At 42.7% G+C, this 18,916-nt stretch overlaps 2 protein-coding genes across 2 annotated transcripts; both read left to right on the top strand.

Moving 5' to 3' along the window:
- Positions 1–432: 432 nt before the first annotated feature.
- CD8A (CD8 subunit alpha) lies at positions 433–11,083 on the top strand. The gene is made up of 6 exons (XM_056864593.1): positions 433–457; positions 2,894–3,238; positions 3,819–3,929; positions 8,581–8,691; positions 8,860–8,896; positions 11,041–11,083. Exons 1-6 carry the CDS (start codon positions 433–435, stop codon positions 11,081–11,083), a joined length of 672 nt encoding a protein of 223 aa, XP_056720571.1.
- Positions 11,084–17,968: 6,885 nt separating this feature from the next.
- Positions 17,969–18,916, top strand: LOC130490786 (olfactory receptor 6B1-like). The gene has a single exon (XM_056864592.1). It carries the CDS (start codon positions 17,969–17,971, stop codon positions 18,914–18,916), a length of 948 nt encoding a protein of 315 aa, XP_056720570.1.

Below are 18,916 nucleotides of genomic sequence, written 5' to 3'. Positions count from 1 at the left end.
AGCTTGCTGATTGAAAAGTGAAAAAAAGATCACTGACAAGAAAATTCATTCAAACTGGGAATTCTTCATGCTTCTTCTTGCTCGTTTCTAGTTCACCATAAAGAGCAAGCTGAGAAACTTCTCTTCCGTTTGGGGGGCTGCTGACACCACATCCTTTCCGCTAAGTAGGTCCTGCTTCCATCAGCCTTCAGATAGCCTTGGTTCTACCTGCCTTTGAAACCGGCTTGCAAAAAGAGAAAATGGCCAGAGGTTTTCTTCTCCTGAGTCTGATTCTATGTGAGTATGGTACCACCATTGTGGGTCTTTTTTCTTTTTTTCGCATCTCTCTCTCTCTCTCTCTCTCTCTCTCTCTCTCTCTCTCTCTCTCTCTCTCTCTCTCTCTCTCTCTCATCTATCTATTTGATCTAATTGAATCTAGCTAATCTATCTATGATGGATCCAGTCAGCTTTTCTACTGGTGAGCAAAAGGGAAGAAGGAGTCCTCTTTGGCCACCACAAAGAATATGCTGGAGAGGATGAGAATGCCATGGTGTAAGCTCTAGCCCTGCGGCAAACCCATAAACAGATTCCAACAGTCGGCAAGTCCACAAAAGCAGTTTTATTGGTTAGAATCGACAGGTTTCAGAAGCCATATTCAGAAGGACACTAGTAAGGGGCAAAGGTAAGATGCAGAGCATATATGGAAAAGCAACAGGAGATAACTGGTAACCCCCTCCCAGAGGCAGGAAGGAGCACTTGGCAATTCCCACAGTATGGGAATTTATGAAGACTAAACACGGGGCATAGACTGGCCTTGGACAGAACAACACAACAGCACCTGGGAATAGCACAATCGCACTACCGCATACCAACCTCATGGCCTGCTCCTGAAACATGGACAGAAGAGAGCAAGTTTGATGTAGCTGTTATAGGGTAGAATCTGGGAGAACCAGGTATGAATCCCCACTGTGCCACGGATGTTTGCTTGGTAACCTTGGACCAGTCATACTCTCTTAGCCTAACATACCTCACAGGGTTGTTGTGAGGATAAAACGGAGGAGAGGAGAAGTATGTTTAAATCATGTGCTAAACAGAAATATTATCAATGTACTGTCTATATTGCTATCCTTATAAAGATAGTTATCTATTCTTATATTTGTAATTTTAAAATAATTTATGAATTCCAAGATTTTAAAGCCATATTGTTTATAATATCTTACAATTCTATGATGTTGTAAATTTTGTTTTTTTCTTATGTATGTTGCGCTCAAGATCTTTGGTTGGATGAGCTTGAAATAAAAGGAAAGGAGAAGTATGTAAGAGGAGAAGTATGTAAGCTTCTGTGATCCCCCTTTGGAGATAAAAGTGGGGTAGAACTGATGTAAATAAAATTAAAATACATGAAAGGCATGAGGGATGAACGGCTGTCATAAGGAGGGGAATTGGCTGATATCTAGGGTGCTTTCACACATGCTGAATAATTCACTTTCAGTCCACTTTCAATCCACTTTACAGCTGGATTGTACTGTGTGAAACGGCCAAAACAACTTGCAAACTATTGCTAAAGTGTAAAGCTGGCTGGATCACAGAAGGCCAAACTAGTGAAAGAGGAAATTATTAATAATTAACCAAGAGACCGAATATGTTAAAAATGGAGTGTGATTTTTTAAAAATGGGCTTCCAAAATAAACCGGACTGAGTTTCCTGGCTTAATGACAACTACTATAGGGCGAAAACGCATGGTCACTTTAGCCTCCTTTAGTCCCTGTTTCAGCTAGGATTGAACACATGCTTTTTTGCGAGACGTGAGTTCAATCCTGGCTGAATCCTGGCTGAAACAGGGAATAAAGGAGGCTAAAGCGACCGTGCGTTTTCGCCCTACTGTAGTTCTATCACATGAACTGCCTATTCAGGAGAGTGGTGCAAGGTGATCTGAAAATGATTTAGAGAGGCATTGCTTGCATTGAAGGTTGGTTGGTTGGTTGATTATCTCACATAGTGGCGGACCTACATTTTTGGGGCCCTGAAGCTTGAACGGTTATGGGGGCCCCTTCGCAACCAGCAACAATAGGGCAACATCCACCAAGGTCCAAAGGGCCTTGCTGCCCTGCAAGGACCTTGAGGCCCAAATAGTGGAGAATAGGGTGGTGGGGTGGAGTCCTTGAAAATGGGCCATACAGTGATGAAATAAAACTATAGAACTATTAAGCCGTACACCAATGAAGGATTTGAGGATCCAGCTGCCAAATATAGGCTCTGGTGAGCTCAGAGAGCCCTTACAACTGGGGGTTCGAGCACTGCAAGCCACCGATAAAATTTTGAAATTTGACCAATTACAGGGACATTTTGAGGACATATGAAATGGGTGTTAGAGCATATTCTAAAGTCAATATTAAGTACTTCAACCCATTCTATCACTAAAAAAATTCCATCGATTTTGTTGAGAAAAATCACTCATTTTTTTTAAATCGCTTTGGGGGGGCCCTCCGGGATTAGGGGCCCTGAAGCTTAAGCTTCATTAGTTTCACAGTAGATCCGCCTCTGATCTCACACCACCAATATGCGTAACGCTTAGAGGAGTAATGAACAAGAAGATAAATGATCTTTCCCCCCACTCTTGCTGTCAGTCAAAGAGTTTGTTCGGGTTTAAAATATTACAACCCCCCAAAAAAAAACCCCACCAAAACCTGTTTGCCTGAGGGGAAATTGGGAAATGTACCCACAGTACAAGTAGTGATCCCTCTTTCAAATGGTTTTTCAACTGTGAAAAAAAAATCTGTGTCTGACTCCAGCTTGTGAGCACAGCTTGGATGTATCTACAACACCAGTGTAATAAGAAAACTTGGTTAGCTGGAACCAAACCTTAGACAGCAATCTGTAAAACAAACTCTTTTTATGTCTCTTCTCTCCCCAGGCTACTGCAGTTCTCAAATTAATTCTATGAAAATTAAGATGATTAGCAAACCTCCTGAAGCCATCGACTCCCGGGTGGAACTGGATTGCGAAGCAGACTTTTCAGAGTCGGGGGTGTACTGGATCCGTCAGAACAACGGCCACAATCCCCACTTCATCTTATATGTAAATTCAAGGTCACAGGTAACATCAAACGATCGCCAAGACTATGAAGTCTCAAAAAGTGGTAACACTTACAAACTGATAGTGAGAAGATTCAAGAAAAAGGATGAGGGCATTTATAACTGCATGATCTTTCGCAACCAATATTTACACTTCAGTTCAGGCCTCTCAGTCTTCCTGCCAGGTAAGCTCTTTCATGAATCTTTAATAGCCACTGTAGGAGATGTGAAAAGTTTCTACTTTAGTGCTATTGTGGTGTAGTGGTTAAGAGCGGTGGACTCTAATCTGGAGAACCGGGTTTGATTCCCCACTCCTCCACATGAGCAGCGGACTCTAATCTGGTGAACCAGGTTGATTTTCCCACTCCAACACATGAAGCCAGCAGGGTGACCTTGGGCTAGTCACAGTTCTCTCAGAACTCTCAGCCTCACCTACCTCACAAGGTGTCTGTTGTGGGAGGGGGAAGGAATGGAAGGAATTTATAAGCTGGTTTGATTCTCCTTAAAAGGTAGAGAAAATTAGCATATAAAAACCAACTCTTCTTCTTCTCTTCTACTTGAGCTTACATCTGAGTGTGTCATTGTGCACATTTATTTAATGCACTTTATTTATAGCCTTCCTTTCTCACTGAGTCTCAGTGAGAAAGGAAGGCTATAAATAAAGTAATTAAATAAAAAGGTGGTGGGACAGGTGCTCAACCACATTGTTCTTTCTCTTCATATCTTGGAATTCCCATGAAGTCCGCTAATTGATTCTGTTTACAGTGAGAACCACACAGGCTCCCACAACCCAACGGCATGCTCCGGAAACACCAAACACCAACAATCATCAATTCACCAATGAACCCAGTAAATGTCCAGATGTCACACTTGCAGGTATGCGAATGCAGCCCCTAAGCTCCTATGTATATGCACTTTATGTGTGTGTGTGTGTGTGTTAAGTGCCATCAAGTCGCTGCCGACTCATGGCAACCCTATGAATCAATGTCCTCCAAAATGTCCTATAGTTAACAGACTTGCTAAGGCCTTGCAAACTGAGAGCTGTGGCTTCCTTTATCAAGTCTATCCATCTCGTGTTGGAGCTTCCTCTTTTCTTGCTGCATTCGACTTTTCTTAGCATGATTGTCTTTTCCAGTGACTCCTGGTGTAGTGGTTAAGAGTGGTGGTTTGGAGCGGTGGACTCTGATCTGGAGAACCGGGTTTGATTCACCACTCCTCCACATGAGCGGCGGAGGCTAACTGGTGAACTGGATTTGTTTCCCCTCTCCTCCACATAAAGCCAGCTGGGTGACCTTGGGCCGGTCATGCTCTATCAGCCTCACCTACCTCACAGGGTGTCTGTTGTGGGGGGGGGGGGAAGGGAAGGGGATTGTAAGCTGGCTTGATTCTTCCTTAAGCGGTAAAGAAAGTTGGCATATAAAAACCAATTCTTGTTCTTCTTGTTCTCATCATGTGACCAAAGTACGATAGCCCCAGTTTAGTAATTTTAGCTTCTAGGGACAGTCCAGGCTTGATTTGATCTAGAACCCACTGATCCCAAAGGCATATTAAAGAACTGTGCAACTGTTTTTTTTGTAACAAGTGCTATGTCATATTCCATGCCTTCTCCTACTGTGTGGGAGTCCATTGCTCTGAGGTGTCTCAGATCTCCCTATATTTGTTTGTGATCACCACATCTAAAAAAAAGAAAGAAGAAAGGACATTGCAGTCTTGAGAAAAAGGACAGAAGAGGGCAACCAAATCGATTAAGGGGTGGGCTTACCTTTCCTATGAAGAAAGGGTGGAGAGTTTGGGACTTTTCTGTTTGGAAAAAAAGAAGGCTGAGGGGAGACACAATAGAGGTTTATAAAATTATGCATGGGGTAGAGAAAATGGACAGAGGGAGTTTTTTTCTCCTTTCCCCATAATACTAGCACTCAGGGATCCGACACTGATGGGCATCTCATGGGATATGTTATCAGATCTTGGAAAAACAGAAGCTTTCACTACAATGAAAAAGCATATCAAAGAGATTGATTATGATAGCACATCTTTTCGCGCTCATCACATTTGCTCATCTCAGTTTTTCGGAATTCCACCACAATGTGGTTTGCCTGCCTATACCTACTTTTTGAAAATTCCTTGACTCTCTAGAGCCTTCTTTCTAGCTAGATTAAACACTAACCCTTCAATGGTTATGCAAGGAAGGATTTTGAATTTACTGGGAAGGACTTGTCCATGCTCTTCTGGTTCCACTGACTCATTAGCTCATGTGCTCTTAGAATGCCATTTCTATGAGGACCTTAGAGCACGATATATCTCTCCTCTTTTAATACATAAATCCAGTGCCTCTGTGTCTGCTATAATGCCTTTTTTATTAAGTGATAGGGATCCCAAGGCTACACTGGCAGTGACAAAATTTATCTCAGTCCTTATATCCCTCAAACTTTCGATTCAAAACTATGCTGCTCAAGATCAATGGATCAAGGGGCTTCTAAGGGATAAAGGAAAGGAAAGGAAAGGAAAGAGAACTCAGGGACACCCAACAAAGCTGATGAAGAATAGGTACAGGATAGACAAAAAGAAAACACTTCTTTACTTAAGAAGTAATTAAATCATAGAATTCACATCCAGTGTATGCAGTTATGGTCATAAGTTTAGATTGCTTCAAAAGTGGGTTAGACAGATTCATGGAGAAGATGTCTATCAATGGTACTAGTCATGAGGTCTCTTTCACCCCAGTATCAGATTAGTTAAGGATTTTGCCAAATCTAGGAGGTTTACATAGTGGATTGGATCCAGCCAGCTCTTCCCCTACAGCTTGCTTAATCCCTCTCTTTATTACAACCCCCCTGGCTTTTTGTTGATGCTGGTCCCAAGATTCCCTGCATAGCCTTTTTGGTGGCCAAAGGAGAGTACCTCCTCTCTTTCCCTCTTGCAGAAAATCTAGATGGATCCAACCCAGTTACTCCAACCAAAGAGAAAGTGGGTCTAGTAGGGACCCAGGTAGAATTAAGGAAAGGAAGAGAGGAATCCCATAGTCAATATGCAAAGTACAACACTCATTCTTGGGAGGAGGATTTTCACTGACTCCCTCTCTTGTGGATCTGTGAAGGCTTCTTCAAGATCAGCAGATCAACTTACCTGGAAGAAGTAGTAAAGAGCAAGAGTCCAGTAGCACCATAAAGGCTAACAAAATCTCGGGCAGGGTATGAGCTTTTGTGAGTCACAAATACCTGATGGTATCTGAAGAAGTGAGCGGTGACTCACAAAAGCTCATACCCTGCAGAAATTTTGTTAGCCTTTAAGGTGCTACTGGACTTTTGCTCTTTCCTACTGCTACAGACAGACTAACAAAGCTACTTATTATTACCTGGGTTTGTCATGCAGCAACTTTGGACTTTACTTTCTTTTTGGATGGTTTGAAAGTATTCCCCCCCCCCCAAAGGGTTGTTCTGCTTTTGATGTTAGCCTCCTTGGTGGCTCTAAAAGGGCAGGAAGTCAGAGCAAGCATTCTGTAAAGAAATTAATAATATATACATCAATGTGTGCTAACTGTAATGGAACCTTGGAGCAAGTCTACCTATGAAAACCCTGTGCTTGTGAAATGTTGCTGCAAGTTCATATCACAAAGGCTAGCAGTTGCTGGAAACAATAGGCTAGGCAAACGTTTGTCCAAGTGATTTGGTGTGTTCTTATGGCAATTTCCCCATGTTGGCATAATTTTCTTGCAGGAAAAAAAGTATGTGAATCATCTGTATACAGTCCTACATGATGATCACTTTGTATCTTGCAATGTATAGAAATCACTGACGCAGATGTATGTATGACAAGTTGGGCCCAGAGATGTGTGTGCAGAAAGGAAAACATACTTAGTGCAGTCTCGCTTGAAGGAGGACTGTGGCAAAACATAGAGTTGGATCTAACCAGCTTTTCTGGTGGTGAAAAAGGGATGAACGGTCCAAACCCAAAAAGGCTATGTTTGAGATTGTGGGACCTTCATGGACAAAAGCCATGTGGAACGAGGGCTGCTGTTGAAAGAAGAAATGGACGAGATTGAGTGAAAATCTGGCTGGATCCAACCCATAGCATTTCAATATAATTTTTAATGAAATAATTATGTGCATATGAAGCAATGCAGTGTAAAATGCTGCTTTTATTTCATCTGGTTTTGAAATTGTATTGGTAGATATACTTTATATGCTGTCTTGCACAAATGGAAAACACAGTGGGGACACACCACTTTCACTTTGTGCATGCAGACTGTAAAGAGTACTTTTAGCTCTTCTGCTTGCACCACTATGGTTGTGCATGTGAAAATCTTCAGGGAGTCCAACCCATGGAATGCAAAAATTGAGACCTCTCTGGCCATTCATGTTTTGACATCCAAAAAGTGACATTTGTATTCTTTGGTTCCAAATGTTGCTTACAAGGATTAGTTTCTATGACAGTGGAACACGAAATGACATTAAGGATGGGAAATACAATGGTAAAACCTTGGGTTGGATCCAACCATCTTTTCTTGTGATTAGAGAGGGAGGAGGGGTTCCCTTTGACCACTCTATGGTTGGGTCCTTTAGACTTACATGAACAAAAGCCATGTGGTAAAGGGACTGTAATAAGGACGGAAATTGGACAAGACTGAGAAAGGTGGCTGGATCCAACTCCATGTATCCTCTTTAAGCTTGAGATCAATTACTTCTTCCTATCCTCTCCTGCAGGCAGATTGAAAGGGTCATGGCTCATTCCTGGGTTTGTTTTTGGATAGCAGCTCTTGCACTAATGCATGTGTGTGTGTGTGTGTGTTAAATGCCATCAAGTCGCTTCTGACCCTATGAATCCATGTCCTCCAAAACATCCTATCGTTAACAGCCTTGCTCACGTCTGGCAAATTGAGGGCTGTGGCTTCCTTTATAGAGTCAATCCATCTCATGTTGGGTCTTCCTCTTGTCCTGCTGCCTTCAACTTTTCCTAACATTATTGTCTTTTTCAGTGACTCTTGTCTTCTCATAATGTGACCAAAGTACAATAGCTTCAGTTTAGTCATTTTCGTTTCTAGGGACAGTTCAGGCTTGATTTGATCTAGAACCCACTTATTTGTTTTTTGGGGCGGTCCAAAGTATCCGTATCTTCCAACACCACATTTCAAAGGAATCTATTTTCTTTCTGTCTGCTTTCTTCATTGTCCAGCTTTCACAACCATAATAGGGAATACTATGGCATGAATTAACTTGATCTTGGTTGCCAGTGACACATCCTTACACTTAAGAATTTGTAGGGGTTATGCCCATTCTTTACACTTCGCGAAAATGGGCAAAACAGATTTGTTTACATGGGTGAACAGTGACATGTGGCTCTGAATGTTGGTTATTTCAAATGTTTGGCAGACAGATTATTTGAGATTGTGCCGTGACAAGTGGTTTTGAGATGCCACTGTTTGTCACCTTGTGGCCTTAATTGGAGAAAGGTAAGCTAAGGAGAGAAAGGTGAGAAAAGTCCTAAATAAATAGCTTCAGACTTCATGTTCAGTCTATTGTTGCCTTGATAGATCCATATGGTGGCCTGGTGGTCCCTTGTAATCCATACATCTGGATTCCTTTGTCTGGTGGCTGCTGTCTCCTATTGATATCCTTAGTGATCACCATGATAGTGTGCTGTGGTAAGTCAACTTCCTTCCAACCCTGGCTAATGGCTGGGGAAGGGGCGGAGCAAGTCCGTAATGTATTTATGAACTTAAAGACTATATCTACATAGATATCTCTCAATATTTTGACATGCGTACTAATAAAGCAATTTGCTATTTTCTTTCTCCAAATTTTAACTGAAGATCCTAGAAGGAGAAGAAGAAGATGCCAATGTAAAAGGTGTGTTTCAAAGGCTGCATTTCATCCAATACAATCCCATTGACTTGTTGGGATCGAAGAACAACTTGCTGTGTCATCCAAAACAGAGTAATACCATCTTACGTCTTCAATGGACTTTGAAGGGGGCAGTTCTGTTGAGAATTGCACATTAAATTTCCCAAACTGTATTTTCTGTTGTCACACCTCAGTGGCTGCCTTGATCTGGATGGCCCAGGTTAGCCTGATCTTGTCAGATCTCAGAAACTAAACAAGGTCAGCCCTGGTTAGTGTTTGGATGGGCAACCTCCAAGGAACACCAGGGTCGTTATTAAGAGGAAGGCTATGGTAAACTTCCTCAGTTAGTCTCTTGCCTTGAAAACCTTACTGCATTGCTAGAAGTCAAACACACACACACACACACACACCCCTCAGTTGCTACTTTGAGAGTAAGACATTACAAAATGAAAATTGGTAGGGTTTCTACAAAAATTGTCAGAAGATGGCACCAAATTGAAATGAGAAGGAAAGGAAGTTCTCATGGGACTCATAATACTTATAGCTTACATTTCTTGCCATTTAATTTGCTGTCACACCCCAGCAGCATGACCCACAAACCACAAAGCTGCCTGCCCCTTGGTCCTAAAATTAGCATTAGCGCATCTGCCTGCAGTACTTGGTAGTACTGATACAACATTACGTTAGATGAACTGGGATCGATATTACCAGAGCAGTTAACAGTGCCCATCCTAAGCAGGGTTAAGCCTTCTTAGCCCTCTGGCTTCAAAAGACATGTGTGTGTCAAGTGCCGTCAAGTCGCTTCCGACTCATGGCGACCCTATGAATGAAAGTCCTCCAAAATGTCCTATCTTTGACAGCCTTGCTCAGATCTTGCAAACTGAAGGCTGTGGCTTCCTTTATTGAGTCAATCCATCTCTTGTTGAGTCTTCCTCTTTTCCTAGCATGACTGTCTTTTCCAGACTGTCTTGTATGTCAATAGACATACAAGGGTCTAAATATGTTTTGGATGACTCCGCAATACATCATAATCACTAGGATTGCCAGGTCACTCTTTGCCACCGGTGGGAGGTTTTGGGGGCAGAGCCTAAGGAGGGTGGGGTTTGGGTAGGGGAGGGACTTCAGTGCCATAGAATCCAATTGCCAAAGCAGCCATTTTCTCCAGGGGAACTGATCTCTATCAGCTGGAGATCAGTTGTAATAGCAGGAGATCTCCAGCTACTACTCGGAGGTTGGCAACCCTAGTAATCACGTTTGTGCTAGTAAAGGGTTATTTGCCCCAGAAAACAAAGTGCTTCTGAGACTCTCTCAAGCAGTCTTTGTTAATGACAGCCTGTAATTCATAGGGGACAGAACCAAAAGAACCTTTTGACCAATGCATTTTCAAAAAGATCAGCAGCTACTCCCACATAATTCAACAAATAAGAATTGCTCTCTTTATTTACAATTACCATGTTGTTTATACCACTCTTTTCTCCCTACTGGAGACCCAAAGCTGTATATAACATCATTCTCCCTTCCTCCATTTTATCCTCACAACAAATCTGTGAGGTAGGCCATGCTGAGAGAAAGAACCTAGGTCACAGTTGTTCAGTGAGCTTTCATGGCAGAGTAGGGATTCAGAGTTGGGTATCCCAGATCCTCGTTTGATATTCTGACTACTACTCCATACTCTGCCATTTTAAATACAGCTTGCTGCTCTGGTCACAGCATAACAGAATTAAACATATCAAAACCCCTGGAATCTATGGGCTTCAGTGAGTTTAAATCTGTATCAGACTATGATCTAAAACATATACATAGAAATCCAGTGGCCTCTGGGTGAAAGAAGGCCCCTCCTCCCCCCAAATAGAGTTGCCACCTCCGAGTTGGGGAATTCCTGGAGATTTGGGAGGTGGAGCCTGAGGAGGGTGGGGTTTGGGGAGGGGAGGGACCTCGATGGGATATAATGCCATAGAGTCCACCTTCCAAAGCAACCATTTTCTCCAGGTGAACTTATCTCTGTCGCCTGGAGATCAGTTGTAATAGCGGGAAGTTGGCAACCCTACCCCACAAGCAAATGCTAGAGTCCACAGAGTCTCAGTAAGAACAGAGCAAAATTCATGTTGTGAGAGTGTGCCTTCATTTTGGGTTTTTCTCTCCTTCCCTAGGCCCTTGAATGGAACCAATGGAAAACCCTCCATACCACGCTAGTATGGAACAGGACTGGATCAATACAAATGGATTTCCCTATGCATTCTCTCTATAACCCAAACAACACATTATACATCACACCATGGTTTTTTTTAATAGATTTTTTATTTTTATGTCAAGCGGCTGCTGGTGCATTTTAACCCTTTCCTTTCAGGCTATTTTCCTGCTGTAAATTGCCCTGCGCATTGAAACCTTTATATTAGATAGTATTTGAAGTGCACTATACAGGTGTGAAAAGCATTTCCCATATATTATCTCAGTAATCAGCTCTGTGAACTAGAACATTTTATTATTATTATCCCACAAACAATAGTGACTTTCTGACTTTATGTTTTGGGGTATCCATTGGTCCACACCTGGAGTGTGTGCTACTTGCGATCCTGTGGTCACCAGTTTATCTGAATAGGGCATAATGCGCAGTGCCCTACTCAGACTAAATGGTACACATGAAAACATGATGCTGCCTTATACTGAATCAGACCCTTGGTCCATTGAAGTCAGTATTGTCTACTCAGACCGGCAGCAGCTCTCCAGGGTATCAGGCAGAGGTCTTTCACATCACCTATTTTCCTAGTCCCTTTAACTGGAGATGCTGGGACCTTCTGCATGCCAAGGAGGTGCTCTACCACTGAGCCACAGCCTCTCCCCATCTAATTACATCTATGAGGAGGATTGCAGGTAGCACCTGTTCCAGGTTTGCACAGATGGCTACTCCGAAATGTAATGTCTGAAAAAGGCTATTACACCTGTTTTTATTATTATCTTTCCAGTTTGTCAGAGGCTTCCAATAGTATACTTAGTATGCAGGCTATTCCTTTGTTGTTCTCTTCAGATTGTTCTTGCGGGGTGGGGAGGCCATAGCTGAGGCAAGATGGTCTACAGTGCACCTAAAAGGAACTCCACTGCTGTTGATACAAGGCTGCATATCAGGTGTATGCCTGGCAGACGTCTGGATACACATGCTAATGGAGCAGATTGCTTAAGGAAGTAAGCCATGCCACTAACTACAACTGAAGTCATAATGGTATGGATTATATAACCTGAGAATTAGTCAACTAAAAACATTTGCACACAGATAGGGACTAGAGACAGAGACGATGTGAGAGACATAAATTCTCTCTCCCCCCCTTTCCAACGGCATGTGAGCACACACAACAGCAGCTCTCACAAGTGCTACACATGCCGCTAATCAGAGGAGCAGTGCTTATTTTACACACACAAATACACAGAAGCTATTTCACTCCCTTGCCTGCTCTCTCCTCCTCCCCTTTCCCCCATATCGATGGGCATCTGAAAACCTGCTTATGTGACCGAAAGTCGCCGTTTCACTTTGCATCCTTGTTTCACTTTGGCCAAAAACACATGGTCCCTTAACCCACTTTATTCCCCATTTCAGCCAGGATTAAATTGACCCAGGCTGGGGGGAAACTGTACCCATTACCTTGAAAAGCTGGGACGAAGCTGTGCGCAAATCTGTCCATGTAAACCAGTGGTTCCCAACCTTTTTTTGACCAGGGACCACTAGGACTTTTTTGTTCGGGGCAGGGACCCCACGGTTCAAAATAAAAATTCCGAGAATTTGAAAATAAACTTTAATCATTACTGTTAGTTAAACATTAAACTTTGAATAATATTTGAATATATGTTTTTATGATAGAGAACTTTTAATTGAAAATATTAATTTATTATGGGTTTATAACTTTGTTTTGCGGACCTTAATTTAGTTCTCACGGACCCCTGGGGGTCCGTGGACCCCCGGTTGGGAACCAGTGATGTAAACAGAAAGTGTGGGAGACGTGCACAGTTCCTATTTAGCTTGCAACAACCCCGCCCCCCAGTGATTGGTCGGTTCCCGTCGAAGGGAAGGCCCTCATTGGTCAATTTGAAACGACCAATCACTGGGGGAGGGGGGTGCCAAACTAAACAGGATCTTCATGTCTCCCGCACTTTCTGTTTACATGGATCAATTGGCACAGTTTCATCCCTTCTTTTCAAGATAATGCGTACAGCTTCCTCCCCAGCCCGGGTAAATTTGATCCTGGCTGAAACGGGGAATAAAATGGGTTAAGGGACCATGCGTTTTTGGCCTTTGTATCCATCTGCTGGGAAGAAATTTGCTAGCACAGAGCACCTGCATGACATGGTTTGCACAACTTACTATGTGGTTGACTTCCAATCAATTCAGGTAGAACCCTTTAACTTGAAATGGGCAGAAGGCATTTTCACAGACTGAAAGGGAGAATCCTGCAATGGTATTTTGACATAATCTAAATTTGCAGAAAGAGAAGTTGAAGCGGTGCTTTGTTATTCCCCCCCCCCAAAGAAGCCGAAGACCTTCTATCATTGCAGTTCAATTCAAACAATTTAAACTATTATAATTCTTCATTAGATTATTCTGACATTTGACCATATTATACATAATAGTTTTAAAATAAACTGAACATACATTAATCATTAATATATAACGCTGAATGCTAGTTGATCTACGTGCCTTAGTGTACTAATATTCAATAAACAATTTACAATTTTCATTTAAAACGTTACATTTGTTATCTTTATTTGATTCTTATAGGATACATATACTTGTACTTTGCTTTCATTACACTCTTCATTGCTTATTTTGAGTTAATAGGATAATCCATCTTGATTTTGCAACGAATAGGGTGCACAGGTGTTACAGAATACTCAAAAAAAAAAGCATCCTTAACTATACATCTGCTCTGGAAGCTGCATAACACAATTGTCACCAAATACTTCACACGAATGGTCAAGTAAGGGAAAGAGGCTACAACATCCTCATGAGGGGCAATCTACACATTACCAAGTCCTGGTGTTTGCTGGGGGATGACACAAGGACTTGTGCACCATTTGTGCAGTGGGAGTTTTGTGCCTCCCATATTCACATCAGCACTTTTCTTCTCACGACTGTGGCGTGTAGGGAGAAACAGCTTCAGCCCCACCCCCATGTTGTCTTCATATCCCCAAACTGCTATTAGTTTTGTTGTGAAATCATGTTACTTCTAGAACCACGCAATTTTGGCAACTGAGCCAGTAGTTGGTTCCACAGGTTCCACAGGGTGGTTCAAGAACACAAACAGTGTGTGTGTGTGGGGGGTCGGTGGTGGTGGTGTTGACAACACTGAAGCTGCTTCTCCCCATTCATCACAGTCAAAAGTTCTCAGGTAGAGGCACATCACCTATTATCCTTTCAATGGGAGATGTGGGGGACCTTCTACATGTAAAGCAGATGTTCCAACACTGAGCCACAGCCTTCCCTGCTCCACATCTGATACAAAAGTCTCATCTCATTCTCCCAACAAATGTAAGAAATTTTGTAACATGTATTTGGGCACCCAGTGTTGATGTAATTATATTACATCTCCGCTTCTGATAGCCCCTCCCTACGGTCAGGTTATTCCACCATGAATGCAGAGGTCAAGTTAGCACTGCATGAATGCAGCACCGTTGTTTGTGTGTGCATGGGCTGTAGATATATGCCATCTTTCTTGGATGTGGCATCAGGTAGAGGGCTGTGTCATGGGTATCTATTAGCCATTGCCAGACCTTTAAGGATGTCACTGTCCCATCAGAAGAAGAAGAAGAGTAGTAGGAGTAGGAGTTGGTTTTTATACCCCACTTTTCTCTATCTTTAAGGAGTCTCAAAGCGGCTTACAATCGCCTTCCCTTCCCCTCCCCACAATAGGCACCTTGTGAGGTAGGTGGGACTCAAAGAGTTCTGAGAGAACTGTGACTAGGTCAGATCACCCAGCAAGCTGCATGTGGAGGACAGGGGAATTGAACCCTGTTCTCCAGATTAGAGTCCACCGCTCTTAACCACTACGCCACACTGGCTCTCACTATGACACACCGCCTAAACATGCTCTCCTACCTTTGCTGTTATACTTTGTTACTCTACATTCTCATTAACAATTCCCTCAGCCAAGCTGACAATCAATGTTTTCCCATAAAAGCTTTTACCAGCGGACTTTGCTAATACCACACAAGGAAACTGCTAACCCAGCTAGCAATTATGGAATATTATGGAAGGTAAAATGGAAACTGTAACTCCCCAGACGTCAGCAGTCAGACTAGTAGTATCAGGGGAGAGGATCTTCATACACAAATACAAGGATCCCCACAATCAAGCCCAAGATCAAAGATGTGGTTACGGAAGGAAGTTTACAAACATTTAGCTGGTTGCCTTTGGATGGTATCTGTTCTATGCATCAAGAGAGTACCGTTACTAATGAACAGATAAAAGGAGGCATATGAACACTAGGTGAGCAACAGATCCTTCTATGATTGCAAAGAGAGTTTCTAAATCTTCAACTGATTTTTGAAAATGGACAGATAGCACGGAGAAGGTTATTTCGATGAATGTTTGACAGCCAATGTGGTGTAGTTGTTAGAGGGTTCGACCAGGATCTGGAAGACCCAGGTTCAAATCCTGCACTCTGCCTTGGAAGCTCACTGGGTGACCTTGACCCAGTCACTCTCTCTCAGCCTCACCTAGCTCATAGAGGGATGTTGATGGGAGGATACAGTGGAAGACAGGAGAACAGGGGGGCTGTACCTTAGTGGTAGATCATCTGCTTGACATGCAGAAGGGCCCAGGTTCAATCTCTGGCATCTCCAGTTAATGGAACCAGGCAAGTAAGTGATGTGAAAGACTTCTACCTGAGACCCTGGAGAGCCGCTGCTGGTCTGAGTAGACAATACTGACTGTGATGGACCAAGGATCTGATTCCGTATAAGGCAGCTTCATGAGTTCAATGATGCTGTAAGCACTTTTGGGTCTTCATTGGGAAGAAAAGCAGGGTTGTCACGACCTTAATAAATATTAGGAGTTGAAAATTAACAACCCACAATTGTAACTACCATGGATTGTTTGGCTCTTGTTACTTTGAAGGATTATAAAATGTGGTGCTTCATACTCCATGGAGCTCTTCTTTCTTGGTGACTAAGGGTGAAAAGATATGCAACACAAAATGAGAAGTGATAGATTTCCCCCTGCGGAGTGAGCAATGCTTCCTCCCGTCTTCACAGTTTGAAAGACAGACATACAGATCAACAAATCATATGCTGGTTCAGTGGTCAGTCTATCTCATCCTTCCATGACTTAGACAATCTATTTGCCTTTAAAATCCAGGTGCTACATTCTCATTTATCTTTTTCTTTATTATGAGGGAAAACACGAATTTGACAGATGCAGGAGATATTATATCAGGTGCTGTGGAACACAGGCAGGAGAATGCTGCTGCAGTCGTCCAGTTTGTGGACTTCCTAGAGGCACCTGATTGGCCACTGTGTGAACAGACTGCCAGACTTGATGGGCCGGTCTGATCCAGCATGGATTTTCTTATGTTCTTATATTTTATTCCAGTGTGTAGATCCCAAGGTGGTTCTGCTGTTCTTCATAAAACTGTCACTAAAACGCCCAAAGTTACACTACATTTACACAAAAATAGTGAGTAAAAAGACAAGACTGTGAAATACAGTAAATCATGAAAGCCAGGTCAGTCAGTAGATATTAACCACCATGACTAGATGGAACCATGTTTGGAGGTAGTTTGAGAGGGTAGCTGTGTTGGTCTACAGTAGAAGAGCCAGATTCCAGTCCAGTGGCAACTTAGAAACCAACAAGATCTTCAGGGCATAAGCTTTTGAGAGCCAAAGCTACCTTCATCAGATCCAAATAGGAATGGAGGTCCCGAGTCCTTATATCCCAGTTGGAAGGTGGGAGGGGTGTTGCAAAGAAAGGAGTCAGGGTGCAAAGGTGCAATACAGAATGTGATCAGCTTGATTAGAGCAGGGGAAGAACATTAGCCTTTGTACTAAGATAAGAATCCCATGTCCCTATTCAACCGTGTGTGTGTGGGAGGCTCCATTGTTCTGAATTTGTGAATGAACTCAAGTCCAGCAATCTCACACTGTAATCTCCCCTTGAAGCTTCTCTGTTTCAGGATTGACACTCTTAGGTCAGCAATGGAATGACCTGGAAGATTAAAATGTTCTCCCACTGTTTTTTTGAGTGTCGTGATTTTTGGTGTGAGATTTATGTCCATTTGCTCTTTTCCACAAGGAATGTCTTGTTTGTCTGATGTAGAGAAGGGAAGGGCATTGCAGACTCTTGATGGCATATATAAAGATGGAAGTGGAGCAAATGGTTGTACCTGAGATGGTATGACAAGTGTCATTAGGTCTGGTGATTGTGCTGTCAGCATGAATATGGGGACAGATATGGCATCTTGGTTTATTGCAAGCCTTGGTCCCAGCATCCATGTTAGGAAGTGTTTTATAGTGGATGAGGAGGCTGTAGGCAAGAAAATTATTTCTCTCCTATTCTTATTAAGCTGATTACATTCTGCTTCCTGACTTCTTTCTTTATAACATTCCTTCCACCTTCTGATTGGTTTATACAAACTCAGGGATCTCCATTCCTTCTTGGATCTGATGGAAGGAGCTTTGAATCTCAAAAGCATCTACCCTGAAAATCTTATTGGTTTCTAAGGTCCTGCTGGACTCTAATCTAGCTCTGATGTTTGGAGGTAATAACTGTTGGAATATTGGTGCCGGGGACTACATCAAAGGGAGATTTTTATCCTTCTTGTCTTGCTTGTGGGTCTTTGGGAGCATCTGGTTGACCACTGTGTGTAACAGGATGCTAGAATAAATGGACCATGGGTCTGGAACATTGCAGAAACACCCCTCCTCCAAAGAGCTTGACTCTGGACATGAAAAACTACCTTTAAACAGTGTACACAGAAGTCACTTGGAAACTCGCACGCCCCCTCCCAAATATTAGCTTAGTCTGAGATTATTAGGAATGGAAAATGTTTGATCTTATGATGATTTATTTCACTTTTATTAGGTGTATTAGAAGCTATGGCCAAGAAAGGACTAGAAAACCAAACAGTCATCCAGGAATTTCTGCTCTTGGGATTTGGTGATCAGCCTGAAACACAATTGGTTCTCTTCCTCTTATTTTTGGTAATCTACATTGTAACAATTGTTGGAAATCTCTTCATCATCACCCTGGTTGTAACCGATCAGCACCTTCACACCCCCATGTACTACTTCCTGGTGAACCTCTCCTGTTTGGAATTCTTCTACAGTTCAACCATCCTTCCCAGAATGTTAGCAACTTTCTTTGCTGGTGGGAAAACCATGTCTGTTAATGAATGTATTGTTCAGTATTATTTTTTTGGTTTCTTGCTGGGTACAGAATGTTACCTCTTAACTGCCATGTCATACGACCGGTACTTAGCAGTATGTAGACCCCTACATTATGGAAGCCTTATGAACCACCGGATTTGCCTTCAGCTAGCTGTTGGTTCCTGGCTCAGTGGCTTCCTGGCTAACAACATAGTGATATATTTTATTTCCCAGCTCTTTTTCTGCGGCCCCAATGAGATCGACCATTTCTTTTGCGACTTCACCCCTATGGTAAAACTATCCTGCAGTGATACCCGTACGACCGAAGTGGTCACCAGCATCCTGGCTGCAGTGTTTACCTTACCTCCCTTCCTGCTGACCTTCTTGTCCTACGTATCTATTGTGGTCACCATCCTGAGAATTCCATCCACCACTGGAAAGCAGAAGGCCTTTTCCACCTGCTCCTCTCACCTCACTGTGGTGACCCTTTTCTATGGTACTGTCATGGCAGTCTACATGCTTCCCAAGAGTGACACACTGAGTGCTCTTAATAAGGTGTTTTCCGTCTTCTACACCGTCTTGACACCCCTGGCCAATCCCCTCATATATAGCCTGAGAAACAAAGAGGTAAAAGAAGCTAGAAAGAGGGCTTTCAATAAATGCATGGCAGCAGCATAA

The sequence above is a fragment of the Euleptes europaea genome, chromosome 18 (genome assembly GCF_029931775.1).
Source record: "Euleptes europaea isolate rEulEur1 chromosome 18, rEulEur1.hap1, whole genome shotgun sequence".
NCBI lineage: Eukaryota > Metazoa > Chordata > Lepidosauria > Squamata > Sphaerodactylidae > Euleptes > Euleptes europaea.
Note: the sequence above shows the minus strand (reverse complement) of the source record. Positions and strands in the feature narration are given on the sequence as shown.

What these genes read in the sequence shown, in the direction of transcription:
- CD8A (XM_056864593.1), top strand. Translation starts at nt 433, where the DNA reads ATGGATCCAGTCAGCTTTTCTACTG. An exon ending in CACCATGATAGTGTGCTGTG is followed by an intron (nt 8,692 to 8,859) that starts GTAAGTCAACTT and finishes TTTTAACTGAAG; the next exon opens with ATCCTAGAAGGAGAAGAAGA. An exon ending in AGAAGATGCCAATGTAAAAG is followed by an intron (nt 8,897 to 11,040) that starts GTGTGTTTCAAA and finishes CTCCTTCCCTAG; the next exon opens with GCCCTTGAATGGAACCAATG.
- LOC130490786 (XM_056864592.1), top strand. Translation starts at nt 17,969, where the DNA reads ATGGCCAAGAAAGGACTAGAAAACCAAACAGTCATCCAGGAATTTCTG.